At 43.9% G+C, this 14,402-nt stretch overlaps 2 protein-coding genes across 2 annotated transcripts in view; both read left to right on the forward strand.

Moving 5' to 3' along the window:
- LOC119913346 (zinc finger protein 883-like) overlaps positions 1–11,593 on the forward strand; it is a 37,227-nt gene extending 25,634 nt beyond the window's left edge. The window contains exons 4-5 of the mRNA XM_038732759.1: positions 1,885–1,895; positions 10,826–11,593. Of these exons, the coding sequence (XP_038588687.1) occupies positions 1,885–1,895; positions 10,826–11,455 (641 nt within the window). The 3' untranslated portion in view covers positions 11,456–11,593. The remainder of the gene's footprint in view (positions 1–1,884; positions 1,896–10,825) is intronic.
- LOC119912613 (butyrophilin-like protein 2) overlaps positions 1–14,402 on the forward strand; it is a 566,400-nt gene that overhangs the window by 407,941 nt on the left and 144,057 nt on the right. The gene's annotated exons all lie outside the window — the stretch shown is intronic.

Below are 14,402 nucleotides of genomic sequence, written 5' to 3' on the forward strand. Positions count from 1 at the left end.
CAGTTTGTTCAACAGATGATAGTTTTCACTTTAAAGTCACTGGAGGAGCAAACTGTGTGCAGAGGGTTTGTGTCCTGTTACCTTTAATAGAAACAACCAGTCCTGCTATAATGGAAGATCAGCAGCCCAGTAAGGTTGTTGTTATTCACAGATTTTAACAGCACAAACATTTTACATTTCACATTAATGACTCTGAAGCTGAAGAAACAAACACTCGTCTGACAGCATCTCATATTTATTGTGTTCAACTTGTTCCAGCTCTTCAGTGAAGTTCGGCTATATGATGTCATCACTGAGTGAGAGATTCAAACCAGATCCTCCATGTTTTTATGGCTGCACCGTTCCATCAAATGGAAATATTCTTCAGATAAACTTCCTCAAAATAAAGTCTGGAAAGTCTGTGGCTGCTATAAGATCAGACTGTATGTGGCCCGAATATGATCACAGACATGTGACTGTCACGTCAAATTAAACCGAGATGTGGGGAAAACATGTAAACATTTATAGGCCTATCAGGTTTGTGTTGCTCTGTTGTACTCTGTGTTTTAGTACCTGCTGCTGCCACAGAGAAGAGATCCTCCACAAATATTATTCCCAACTACCAGCATTTATTTATTAAGTGAGCATCACATCAACATGTTGTTGTTATGAAAACTCTTACTTCTCGTTTACCTGTCCTCTTGGTCATGTATGCTTGCATCATCTTGTCACAAGATCTCTGACGTAATTGCTGACGTAATCTGCACTCTGCGCATGCGTTGGCGTCTGTAGCCACCTGTCGGAAGCTCCGTCTTGAACCGGACTCTTATCCAGTTTTAATCCACTCTTTTTTCGTTACATTTTTTATATCCTTTTTATTTAACTTAACTTTATTTTAAGTTTTACGTGGGTTAAGGATTTTAGTCATCCGACATGGATTTTAAGCTAGATGACCGTAAAAACGCGATCAACGCTACTGATCGCAACAAAGCTCCGGTGACTATGCAAGCCGAGATAACTCTGCCCCATGAGGACTGCACACTCCTTAAGAAAGCGAACAAGAAGATTGCTGACCTCATGGAAGACATCCGACGACTTTCAGAGGAACTCAAAGAGAAAGATTCCCTGCTGACTGGCTTTATGGATGTGGCTTCAGTACAAGCCAAACAGATTGTTTCTCTTAGCACAACCGCTAACATCCAGGACACCGTGTTTTGGGACCCCTCTAGTCTTCCCAGGCTTTCATCCTGCTCGACTCCGAAGCATCAGTCAACCTGGGCTGAAGTGGTGGTCCGTGGCTGCAAGAGAGGCTCGGATGGGGCTGCCTCTCCTCCGGACATCGGCCTCTCCAACCGCTATGCAGCCTTGTCTAACGACACTCCGGTCCATCCAGCTGATGCACCTGCAACTCCATAACCAGAAACATCCGTTTCTTTAACGCTACCACTCGCTGCTTCCCCGGTGCCACCTCGGCTGTCATTTTAAAAAAACTCCAGGACCTGATGCCGTCGCTCCCGTCCTCCATCACAAGAGTGATAGTCCATGTGGGAACAAATGACACAGCTCTTCACCAGTCTGAGCTGACAAAATTAGATTTTAACCGTCTTCTTAACTTTTTAAAGCAGTGCGGAAAGTCTGTTTTTATCTCTGGTCCCATTCCCACAGTCGGTTGCGGTGCTGGCCGCTTCAGTAGACTCCTTGGCCTCCACGACTGGCTCCAGTCCGCCTGCAGGGCTCACCGTGTGTTTTATGTGGATAATTTTAATATTTTCTGGCAAAGAATGTCTCTTTTTAAGACAGACGGACTTCACCCAAACAAACGGGGCTCAGAAATGTTAGCTGCTCACATACAGCATGTGGTGCGGTCCACACATGACTTACGTGAATGACTAATCATTCATGCAGCACACCTGGACGCACCACCGGTCACTGAACAGATCTCTGCCTCACTGCCACAAAAACTGTCTCCACCTGCTGGCATGTAAAGCCGTCTGCTCCCAGCGCTGTTCCACAGACTTCTATTCCTGTCATCATCACGCATAGACCAGTAAACCGAAATGTGCACATCCAACACAGAAATATAGTAATCTCTTAAGGATTAGGACAACTGCACCAACTCCAGCACCCAGAACAAACTCATTTAAAATGGCTCTCTTCAATGTGAGATCACTTTCAAGTAAGACTTTTATCTTAAATGATTTTATCTTGTCTGCAAATCTAGATTTTATGTTTTTAACTGAATCCTGGTTGCAGATGAATGACTATAGCCAGCTAGCTGAACTGTGTCCGCCTCAATATGATTGTTTTAGTCAACCGAGGGTCAGTGGTCGTGGTGGTGGGCTAGTGAGCGTGTATAGGAAAATTTAAAATGCCATCAAGTACGCTGTGATGAATTTAACTCCTTTGAAGTTCTCACTCTTAAAGTTGGAGGGCTGCAACCTATCATATTTGTTATAATTTATCACCCCCCAAAACCGCCTGGAGGATTTTTATCAGAACTTCCTGAATTTTTATCTACTCTGGTTTTAAATTATGACAGAATTGTTCTTTGTGGCGATTTTAATATTCATGTTGATGACCCCAACAATGTTAATGCAACTGACTTTTTAAATATGGCCACTTCTTTTAACTTCAAACAACATGTCAAAGGGCAAACACATAACCGTGGTCATACACTGGACTTGGTTTTTACCCTGGGTGTCAGCATTTCCTCTGTGGAATTAGTGGACATGACCATATCTGACCACAGATGTATTGTTTTTAGCTGCGATTCGCCTGTTACTCATGCCGCCTCACCAAGCTCCGTGTGTTGTCGCATCTTTAATGAACAAAGTGTTTCAAAGTTTTGCGCATTCTTTCAGAGCCAAAGCCAACACCTGTCTGATTCCAACACCAACAATCTGGTCGATCACTTCAATCATATCTGCTTGTCGTCACTAAATATTACTGCTCCTCTAAAGGTTAGGCCTACGTCTAAAGCTAGTAAGCAACCCTGGATAAATGACAGCATTCGCAGTCTCAAAAGGGAATGCAGGAAAGCAGAGCGCAGATGGAAAAAATCCAGTCTCCAAGTCCATTACCTCAGTCTGAAGATTTATTAATTAACTACAATAACTTGGTTAAGGATGCGAGAACACACTATTTTTCTGAACTCATTACTACACATAAACACAATCCCAGGTTTCTGTTTAAGACTGTGGATCAGCTGGTAAACCCAACCCCTCCTTGTGCCTCAGCTGGAAGTAATCATGACTGTGAATTGTTTTTATCTTATTTTACCAATAAGGTGGTGTCAATCAGAGCCTCTATTACCCCCGCAGCCTCTTACTCAGAGGTTCCTCACCAGCAACAACAGGGTTTTAACCAGTTTTATCCCATCGACTTGTCTGAGCTTTTAAAAACAGTATCACAAATGAGTGTCCTCCAGCCCACTTGATAGAATACCTACAAAGTTTTTACTGAAAGTAATAGATTCTGTTGGGCCCCATTTGATCTCTGTTTTCAACAGCTCCCTATCTACTGGTTGTGTCCCTGATTATTTTAAAACGGCTTGCGTGAACCCACTTTTAAAGAAACGTGGTTTAGATCCCTCCCTCCCACATAATTTTAGACCAATTTCAAAACTGCCTTTTATTGCAAAGATTCTAGAAAGAATTGTGTCCAAACAGCTGCTCACTGTGCTGGAAAATAACAAATTATTTGAAAAGTTTCAGTCTGGTTTTAGGAAGTACCACAGCACTGAGACTGCCCTGCTTAAAGTCACCAATGACCTTTTAATGTCTGCTGATGAAGGCATGTGCTCAGTCCTTGTACTCCTGGACCTTAGAGCTGCTTTTGACACCATTGATCACAACATCATGTTAGACAGACTGAGGCACTGGGTGGGGATCTCTGGTACTGCTCTAGAATGGTTTTCATCCTACCTGTCAAATAGGATGTTTTGCGTGTCTGTAAACAACTATGTCTCCTCGTTCTGTCCAGTTAAATATGGTGTGCCTCAGGGGTCGGTCTTAGGACCCATTTTGTTTTCCTTGTATCTGCTTCCCCTTGGACATATTATCCATAAACATGGCATTTCTTTTCATATTTATGCTGATGACACACAAATATACTTGCCCGTCAGATCCACAGACCCTGGAATGCTGAGTTCACTTAACAACTGCCTTTGTGAAGTTAAAAAATGGATGTCAAATAATTTCCTCCAGCTGAACTCAGACAAAACAGAAATCCTGGTCATCGGGTCTCAGCAGATGGCAAATCAAATACTGCCATCTGCTGGTTCCCTAGTAAATCACATTAAGCCTGTGACAAAGAACCTTGGTGTTTGGTTTGATAGTAATTTAAATTTCGAGCAGCACACCACAAAGCTTGTTCAGTCATGTTTTTATCAACTTGGAAATATAGCTAAAATTCGATCTATGTTAACTTTTAAGGACACCGAGACCATTTTACACGCCTTCATCTCATCACGCCTGGATTATTGCAACAGCCTTTTCACCTGTTTAACCCAAAAATCTATTGATCGACTCCAGACTGTCCAGAACTCAGCTGCCCGGCTTTTAACCAGAACAAAGAAATATGACCACATTACTCCTATTTTAGCTTCATTACACTGGCTCCCAGTATGTTTTAGAATTGACTTTAAAATTCTATTGATCACTTTTAAAGCTCTTCATGGCCTCTCACCTTGTTATATTTCTGACCTTTTAGTCCCATACGCACCAGCACGTACCTTGAGATCCTCGGGCAGAGGTCTGTTGTCTGTTCCAGAGTCTCGACTGAAAACTAAAGGGGACAGAGCGTTTGCTGTCAGGGCCCCGAGGCTCTGGAACAGCCTACTCGAGGAAATCAGGTCGGCTGAGTCAGTGAACTCTTTTAAGTCCCTTCTTAAAACATACTTTTATAGGAGAGCTTTTCCCGATCTTATTTGACTTTATTTTATCCCTTTTATTTTATTGTATTTTACTAATTTTATATAAATTTTCATGCTCTTATCTTTTTTTGTATTATTCTTTACACTTGTTAAAGCACTTTGTAACTTGTTTTTGAAAAGTGCTCTACAAATGAGGATTATTATTATTATTATAAAAATAAGGATTATTATTATATTTCTAATTTCTTCTGTATTAACGGAGACTAAAGAGGTTTGCAGGCTACATTCACAACACACAGTTTTCCTTCAGTGGCTTTGTGTTTGCATCTGTTTGGGCTGCTCATTAATGCAGCTGAATAGCCAGCTGATGTCCACATGTTCAGCTCTCTGCCTCCTATTCAAGCTGATCACCTGAAGAGAGGTGAAAATGTGCGTCAGTCGCCTTTTCAAGCAGCTGATCCCCATTTGAATAGAGAGCCAACCTGGACAAACACACGATGGCCCGTTAAGTGAACAAACAGCTTCACTGTGATGTTAATGATGTGTTTGGACTCTCTTAGCTGCCGAGAGAAGCAGCAGATGTTTGTGAACAAACTGTCTGTTTCATCTGATTTCTCCATTTAAACAGTAACCATAATATAGCTACTCCTTTGTGGCCCGGGGAGAAAGTCCCAGACTCCCTTCAACAATCCTGCAGTTTCAGAGGACACTTTAGAAACTTTGTGAAACGCTGTCTACGACTAATTCTTAATGATTCTGCCTTCCTGTAAATTCAACATTAAATGTGACACATGAAGTTATTTCTGTCTTTGTTGTACAAAAATTCAGCAGGATATTTTCATGAGCCTCTGATGTGATAATAACAAGCGCTTCATTAAAACTCTGCTCTGTGTGAAGCACACTCCCTCATACACATCAAATATGATCAGCTGGTTTCAGGAAACCAACTAACTAAACTTCATCTTCTGCCTGAAATCAAGGAGCCATGTTTCTAAACGGCCTTAGCGACAGTAACTAAGGGGCGGGGCGAGACGCCGTGACATCGCGAGAACACTCCGCGGGATCCCGCAGCGCTCCTGTATCTCAGCCTGAAGAGCTCCGAGACCAGAATCCAGACTCAGTCCAGGACAACACGGTCCACCAGTCACAGCGGAGACCTGCAGGACGATGGAGAACCAGAACCCGGACCACAGGAGCCAAACAGCAGCCTCGTGCTCTGATAGCGCCGATGTTCAGGTCAGTGTTCATGACTTCATCACGAGACTAAAGACACGAGGAAGAGTCTCGAGGGTCCGTGTATCATCCGTTCATTCTGTTGTTAGAGATCAGAGCCTGAAAACCCGCTCCAGGGTTTGTGTTGACGTGGTTTGATTTCCAAAGTGTCTCCGTGGTTCCTGTTTTCATCTTGAAGAGAGGAAGCTGAAAGAAAAACTCACGAGCGTTTCTCTTTTCTTTGTGCTGTGACTGTCGGCATTTTCCCGCGTTGCGCATGCGCGATGCAGCACTTGTCATGGCGGAGCGCGCAGAACAAACAATGATCCGTCTGATTGATCTGTGAGGAGGATTTCATGTTAACTTCACTGCTGCTTGTTGATGCTTGTAGTTTCTTTGCAGATAATTTTGCTTTTGGGTTGGTTGGTTTTTGGCTGCCAGGGCCCAGGTTGGCAGATTATTCCAGTGTTGCTGTAACTGCTCCACTAAAGTTCAACTCAAATAACTTTCTGTTAGGAGCTTGATTTGTGCTTGTGATTGAAAACACATCACATCTCTGTAGTAAAAGGTTGTAAGTAAATAAGTTGGAAGGTAAGTTTGTGATCAGTTATTGTCCTGAGGGATGAGTCAGCCTTTCTATTGGCTGGTTGTTGACTAACAGAGTTGCAAAGTTAAAAACCAGCTCCTTTGTTTTGGAGGGTTTGAGGTCAAGACAGTTCTGCTGTCCATCTCAGTCTGTAGCTCTTGTTGTCAGAATATTTAATGTATGTTATACCTGATAATGATTATTCCAGAAAGGGCAAACATTAACAAAAAACATTTACATTTTCTAATTTGGCAGACTCTTTAATCCAAAGTGACTTATATTTGAGGAAAAACATACAAGCATCAACAGAGCATCAACTACAGATCTACAACTGACAATACATACTAGTAAGAGCAGCAATAAATACTAGTAAGGGCTCATAGTACATATCACATCAATGGGGTAAATACCTAGGACACAAACACGTCTCTGCATGAATGACGTTTTTGCTTTAACTGCTGGATGTGGAAAATATCTGCTACTTTGCTGTTAGGCACGCCATCGAGACGGTGGTTGAAATTAGGATAAAGCTAGCTCGTTGTGCGCACTGTCAGTTGTAGGTATAACAAGCTAGCAAATGCCTACGCCCCTTCATATTGCAATATTAAAACACAAAGAACTTAATTAAAACACAAAGAATTTAGACTCTTCTCTCCTTTATTTACTTTCTTACCATATTTACAATGCATGACTTTTTGGTCCATATCGCCCATAAATGTACGTTATAGTATCAAAATATGCTTCTCCTATTCTTACAGTACACTTGGAGTGTGGAGTGGTGCAATATAAAATTAATTTGTAGTGGGAGAATCTATCAGTTTTTGCTACGGTAGCACTTTTCAGCAAGCCACCTGGTTGTTAGTTTCAAACAAACTCTAACCTGTATTGTGTAGAGGTGGGAATCACCAGAGGCCCCACGATACGATATTATGGTCCTGTTAAGTTTTCTAGTGGACTAAAAAAGCAATAGATTTTATTATTCTAGTGCCAAAAAGTAAAAACTCCTTTCTGCAATGTATATAATAAAATATTGATACTTGGCGTCCATGTATCGATACAGTATCGCCATGGCAAATATCACATACTATGCCGTATCGATTTCCCCCCCACCCCTAGTATTGTGCTGCCCAGATTTGAAGTTGATCAGTTGAAAATTTTAAATGGCTTCCTGATGTCTTTAGGATATTGTTCCACGAAGAATAGTTAGAAGTCTAGCGATGATCGATCTGCTTCCCAGTTTACAACTAGTTAAAACCCGGGGCTGCTTTGTTGAAATTTTGTACAGGGAACTATTGAGCCAAAGTTTTGTGACTTTTTGAGCATCCCAAATGCCTGTAACATCTTGGGGAAAAAATTGATGACACAGGAAATCCCGAATTACTGACTTCCTGCACTTTAAACCAGAGTAAGTTCAGAATACTCAAAATATTTGTGGAAACTGACGGGAGACAAGACGAGCTTGCATGGAAAAAGCTTTATAGCTCCCAACCATTCAGGCCCAGGTGTGACTCATGCCGCTGATGACGACCTCCCAGAACCACATCCTGCAAGACAAACACAAAGACAGGACACCTAGTGCCTAAAGGAAACTCACTCAACAAAATTACTACTACTCTACTTAAAATTTAAAAAAGCCCATTTTCAGATAGTAGTACTCAAAAATATGAATACAACTCCATTATTACAATTCAAGTTCAACACAAAATAAGGCACATCTTCCATAAAGCTGAATAGACTATTAAAGTAATTATCTGCTTGATCAGATAATTAACAAGCAACAATTCTGATAATTAATTTTCATTCTTTTATGCAATAATGTTGAACATTCCCTATTTCCAGATTCTGAGGGTGCTTTCACATCTGTAGTTCGGTTCATTTGGACCAAGTGAGAAAAATTATACACTCTTGTATTTTAGTTCTCATCCGTTCATGTTCACACTGCAGTTTTACAAACGAACCAAGAGAAGTAAACATGAAGTTACACAGTCGTACAGGTAACTTGTTGATTGGACAGCTTTGGCGATTGTCATCCTGCATCATCAGGACCCACATGGGGGGGGGAACTCCAGTGACCGACGAAGTTTCTGCAGCACTTTAATGCTTCTGATCTATCATCAAGCATGATTAGTAACATTAGACAGCAGATCGACCACATGGCCTATTATGAATAATAACGTAAAAACAGGACATTCAGTAATAATTCGGGGCCCGTTGGCCGACAGCATAGCCTACTGTGGTATCGCTGTCACAAATGTTTTATGGACTTGAAGAACTGACAGGGTAAACAGAGTACTACTGGCACTCCTTTTTTGACAAATTTGAACCTATTAATCAGGGGAAATATCGGCGCTGCCAAGTATACGTTACCAAATGATTTTCATAAACATACCGGCTTATACAGATCAATTATAAAATCGCTGAACACGTCTTGCAGTCAGACGATGGATTTATTAGCCGTTTAGCTTTGGAAATAATGCTTATCATAAAATCCTGTGGTTGGTTTGTTTGTTTTCACACCACAAGCGAACTGCACCAGAGTTTGCTTGAAAGCGTACCAAGACCTCCTTGACGAGGTGGTCACACCCCATCCTGAAAAGTGACGGGAACCCTGTTCAGCAGCGCGTTTTAGAAATTAATCCACTTACTGGAACCCGAGGAGTCAACAACCAGCCAAACTGCAAACACTGCAGCCTGTCAGACCAGGATGCTGTATCATATAGTCTATGGATATAAGCTATTTTAAAAACACAAAGCAGGTCCCTCCCGACATTTTTACTGATCACGTATTCATAACAGCAGCAATGAGGATGATTTTTACAAAGCATAACGTTAGAACGTTTTTAACGCCACTGTTAGATAAAAAAAAAAAATCAAGCAAGTGTCTCGACTTCAGAACTAATGTTACTGTTTTGTACATGTATTTATAAGAAGTATTCAGTGCTCTGACATAACACAAAACGTCGACACCCTCTCCTGCCAAGTGAAAATCCTAATTTGAAAATTAACATCCTCACCAATTTCACCAGAGCGGCTGGACACACCCACCCAAAATGGCGGCGCCCAGTAAAGACACAAGGTCTTCTAAAACCAAAACATATATCAGACCGTATGCAACGTTCAGTACTTTCTCTCAGTGCAAAATAAATCTACCTTTTGCAGTAATGTGAAAAAAAATGAACAAACAGTTTTAAATGAATTACCTCGCTCTTGAACCAGCAAGGACTGTGCGTCGCGGGAAATCCCACGGACATCAAAGCTAACGATGCTGCTAGATGTCTCCAGCTCTATATATCTAAACACTGAATTTACAACTAAATTCTTACAGCAGTTAGCTACCACGTTTGTAGTGTTGTAGTCAGTTTTTTTAGCTGTATTTTCTCCAGGTTTCTACGTTTTTCAGTTTTCATCCTCCACAGCAGCGCGTCTGTCTCCACACACACGGCAGCGGAGGGAAAAAAAACTTTCGCTCGCTCAGAGATACGGGTCTGCATAGTCTGCATTAAAAAGAAACACCTAGATACTTAGAGAAATTCCCACCAGACTGCCAGGGAAGGTCATTTTTACCGGTTACGATCATTCCAGCGCTTTTCATTATGGAACGCAGACCGTGAGGTAGACTGGTCCAATGCTAGTTATTTTTCAAATCCGTACACCATCCGGGCATTTTTGGTACACTGTGGACATTGCTTTTGTATGCAGTCTTCATACTACATTTAGGTCAAATCACTACGTACTACTAGTACAGTAGGCGGTTTGGAAAACAGCCTTAGGTTGTGGTATAGGTCAAGCTTTAAGACGGGACCTTATATTTCCCATAATGCAACTCTTTAATGTGATGTGGCTCAATTTATAAGAAATGTCAGTATCTGTGATGATCAGTCAAATTCCGATAGAGGTCGGTGCCACCCCAGGCCCCTCTGTGGACACACCCCTGCAGCTGGTTGTCACAGGTGGTAATGCAGTAGTCAAACCGTAACATTGTGGTTTTTGTTCCACAGACATGCTCTGAATATAATTTATGGTTCTAGATAGCTCGCTCCATCATGACTTTTCACTTACTGTCTTTCTCTCTGTATGTCTGTTTGTTAATATAGAAACGGAGAGGAAGAGAAGAACTCAAACGTCACCACTGTCGGCACTGTGACAAATCCTTCAAAAGATCTGGGCATTTACAGATTCATCAGAGAGTTCACACTGGAGAGAAACTGTACAGCTGTGACCAGTGTCGGAAAACTTTTACTCAGTCAGGTAGCCTAGAAGTCCACAGACGTATTCACACTGGAAAGAGACCATACAGATGTGACCAGTGTGGGAAAACTTTTACTCAGTCAGGTAGCCTAGAAGTCCACAGACGTATTCACACTGGAAAGAGACCATACAGATGTGACCTGTGTGGGAAAACTTTTACTCAGTCAGGAAGCCTAGAAATCCACAGACGTGTTCACACTGGAGAGAAACCGTACAGCTGTGATCAGTGTGGGAAAGCTTTCGCTAGAACAGGTGACCTGGCAAAGCACCTGCGTGTTCACACTGGAGAGAAACCGTACAGCTGTGACCAGTGTGGGAAAGCTTTCGCTACAACAGGTGACCTGGCAAAGCACCAGCGTGTTCACACTGGAGAGAAACCGTTCAGCTGTGACCAGTGTGGGAAAGCTTTCGCTACAACAGGTGACCTGGCAAAGCACAGGCGCATTCACACTGGAGAGAAACCATACTGGTGTGACCAGTGTGGGAATGCTTTCACTACATCAAGTGGCTTGGTAAAGCACAGACGCGTTCACACTAGAGAGAAACCGTACTGGTGAACGTTTGACGTGCTACAGCAAACTTTCAATGATTCACTCATTGTTCTGCATTAATGGGTTATGATTATTGACAACTTAGAACTTAGCATTTACGTTCTATGTTACCTTAATTATGCAGATGACACAGATTTACATAACCATTTCACCAGGGGACTATGAACCCATACAGGCGCTGAGTAACTGTATTGAGCAGGTCAACGATTGGATGTGCCAGAATTTTCTTCAATTAAACAAGGATAAAACTGAAGTTATTGGTTTTGGAGCCAGGGAGGAACGATTGAAAGTCAGTGCTCGACTTCAATCTGTAATGTTAAGAACCACAAATCAAGCCAGAAATCTTGGTGTAGTCATGGACTCAGACCTGAATTTGAGTAGCCACATTACGACAATTACAAAGTCAGCCTACTATCACCTGAAGAATATATCAAGGATTAAAGGACTTATGTCTCAGCAGGACCTGGAAAAGCTTATCCATGCATTTATCTTCAGTCGACTCGACTACTGTAACAGTGTCCTTACAGGCTCCCTAAGAAATCCATCAGACAGCTGCAGCTGATTCAGAACGCTGCTGCTCGAGTCCTCACTAAGATCAAAAAGGTGGATCACATCACTCCAGTTCTGAGGTCTTTACATTGGCTTCCTGTTTAGGGCCAAAATACATTTCCGATCTTCTGCTTCGTTACGAACCATCCTGACCTCTCATGTGGTCTGGGGCAGGTCTGCTTTCTGTCCCCAGAGTCAAAACTAAACATCAAGCGTTCAGTTATTATGCTCCGTATATATTTGGAACAAACTCCCAGATAACTGCAGGTCTGCAGTTAGTTCTATTAAATTAAATTAATTATTATTCTTTTTATTGATAACTTGCACTGTAACTTTTACTGTCCTGTTTCCCTTGGAGGGAACTCGAACTGCGTCGGTGTGGGTATCTATCGGAACGCCTCTGGGCATGGCAGGGCTGAAATCATGAATGAAACTACTCCAATCCTATTGGTGTTGCTAGAACTGTAGCGTGTGACGGCGTAACCGGAGGCGTACATTAGCACGCCGACACACAGGACACATTAGCCTTTTTCTATTCAGCAGGCACTCTGGCATGTTTGAAACTACGAAAGAATTACAACCACAAAGAAATTTCTTACCTGGAAGGAAGTCTGGCAGAGGAGATGGCTGGTGAGCAGTTCAGGCAGTGTGTTTCCCATGCCCGCGCTACATCACGGCTGGGGACACTCATGCCCTGTGAGTGGTGCCGGGCCTTGCCATTCTTCCCTGATTTACACAATGAGTTGTGTAAGAGGTCCTGAGGTTTCGAGTAGTCCAGTATAATACCTTCTGGAATACTGTGCATGAGAGATTCTCCCCGAGGGGAAATCTGCTCCGTGTGATACAGGTTAAGAGCAAGTGCCTTCGTTCCCTGTCTGTATGGAGGAAATCTTGGTTCCTGTCCCAAGGTCCCGTGTTGGGAGCGATCTGTCGCCGAACAATTATTTCGACAGACGCCTCACTCATGGGATGGGGTGCGGTCATGGACGGCTGCTTTGCGAGAGGCTCCTGGCAGGAGCATCATTTCTCCTGGCACATAAATTGCCTGGAAATGTTGGTGGTATTCAGAGCTCTGAGGAGTTTTCTGCCCACCCTCCGCGGTCGCCACGTCCTTGTCAGAACCGACAATATGGCAGTGGTGGCCTGTTTGAATCACCAGGGGGGTCTGCGCTAACGCCCGTTATGCAAACTGGCACATCAGATCCTCCTGTGGTCCCAGCAGAGACTGCTGTCCCTCAGAGCGATGTACGTCCCTAGGACCCAGAATCAGGGAGCAGACCTGCTGTCAAGACAGGGGCTGAGGCCCGGGGAATGGAGACTCCACCCTGAGGTGGTGGAGTTATTATGTGAAAGGTTCGGCCCTATAGATGTGGACTTGTTTGCATCTCGAGAGACTACGCACTGTCCCCTGTGGTTCTCCCTCTTGCCCCCAGCCTCGCTAGTCTGTATGCCTTTCCCCCAGTCACTCTGCTCCCGGGGGTTTTGGAGCGGGTCTCTCAGGACGGCGTCAGCCTACTACTAGTAGCCCTGTTTTGGCCGGCACAAGTGTGGTTCTCGGATTTAATATCGCTCCTGGCAGGTCCCTCTGAGGAGAGACCTGCTGTCCCAGGCGGAGGGCCGGTTCTTTCACCCGCCCTGTGGCAGCTGTGGGTCTGGCCCCTGAGGGGGCGCAGTTCCGGTAGGCGGGCCTAACGGCAGGAGCGGTCGAGCCACTACTCGGCTCTAGAGCCCCATCCACAAGAAGGACGTGGACTGAAGTGGAATGTGTTCGCCACCTGGTGTAGAGAACCTGCTCGGTAATTATGATACTGGAGTTCCTCCAGCACCGTTTCTCCGCAGGCCTCTCCCCGTCTACGCTCAAGATGTATGTGGCTGCCATTGCAGCATTTCATGCCCCTCTGAGTGATGGGCCCTTGGGGAGGCTTCCACTGGTTGTGTGCTTCCTCCGTGGAGCCCGGAGGATGAGACCCGTGACTCGTTCCAGGGTTCCCACCTGGGGACCTGGCAGTGGTTTTTGAAGCGCTGGCTGAGGCCCCCTTCGAACCCTTGGAGTCGGCTAAGGTGGCTGAAGATGGCCTTTCTCCTCGCTATCACGTCTCTGAGGAGGGTTGGGGATCTCCAGGCAATTTTGGTTTCTCCTCGATGCCTGGAGTTTGCCTTGGGGAGGGTGAGAGCTATCCTGCACCCTTGTCCGGGCTATGTCCCTAAGGTTCCGTCCAGTTTGGCAGGGTCCACGGTGCTGCAGGCGTTTCATCCCCCACCTCATGTGACGGCGGAGGACAGGAGACTAGTATTTACACTCTGAGGTCTTCCCGGTGGAGGAAAGCAGACCAGTTGCTGGTGTGTTTCAGGTCCCCCAAGGCTGGGCTCCCCGCTTCTAAACACACGGATCAGCAACTTGATC

This window comes from Micropterus salmoides, unplaced genomic scaffold (genome assembly GCF_014851395.1).
Source record: "Micropterus salmoides isolate LMB-PRFRI ecotype aquatic unplaced genomic scaffold, ASM1485139v1 Ms_hic_scaffold_2, whole genome shotgun sequence".
Classification (NCBI taxonomy): domain Eukaryota; kingdom Metazoa; phylum Chordata; class Actinopteri; order Centrarchiformes; family Centrarchidae; genus Micropterus; species Micropterus salmoides.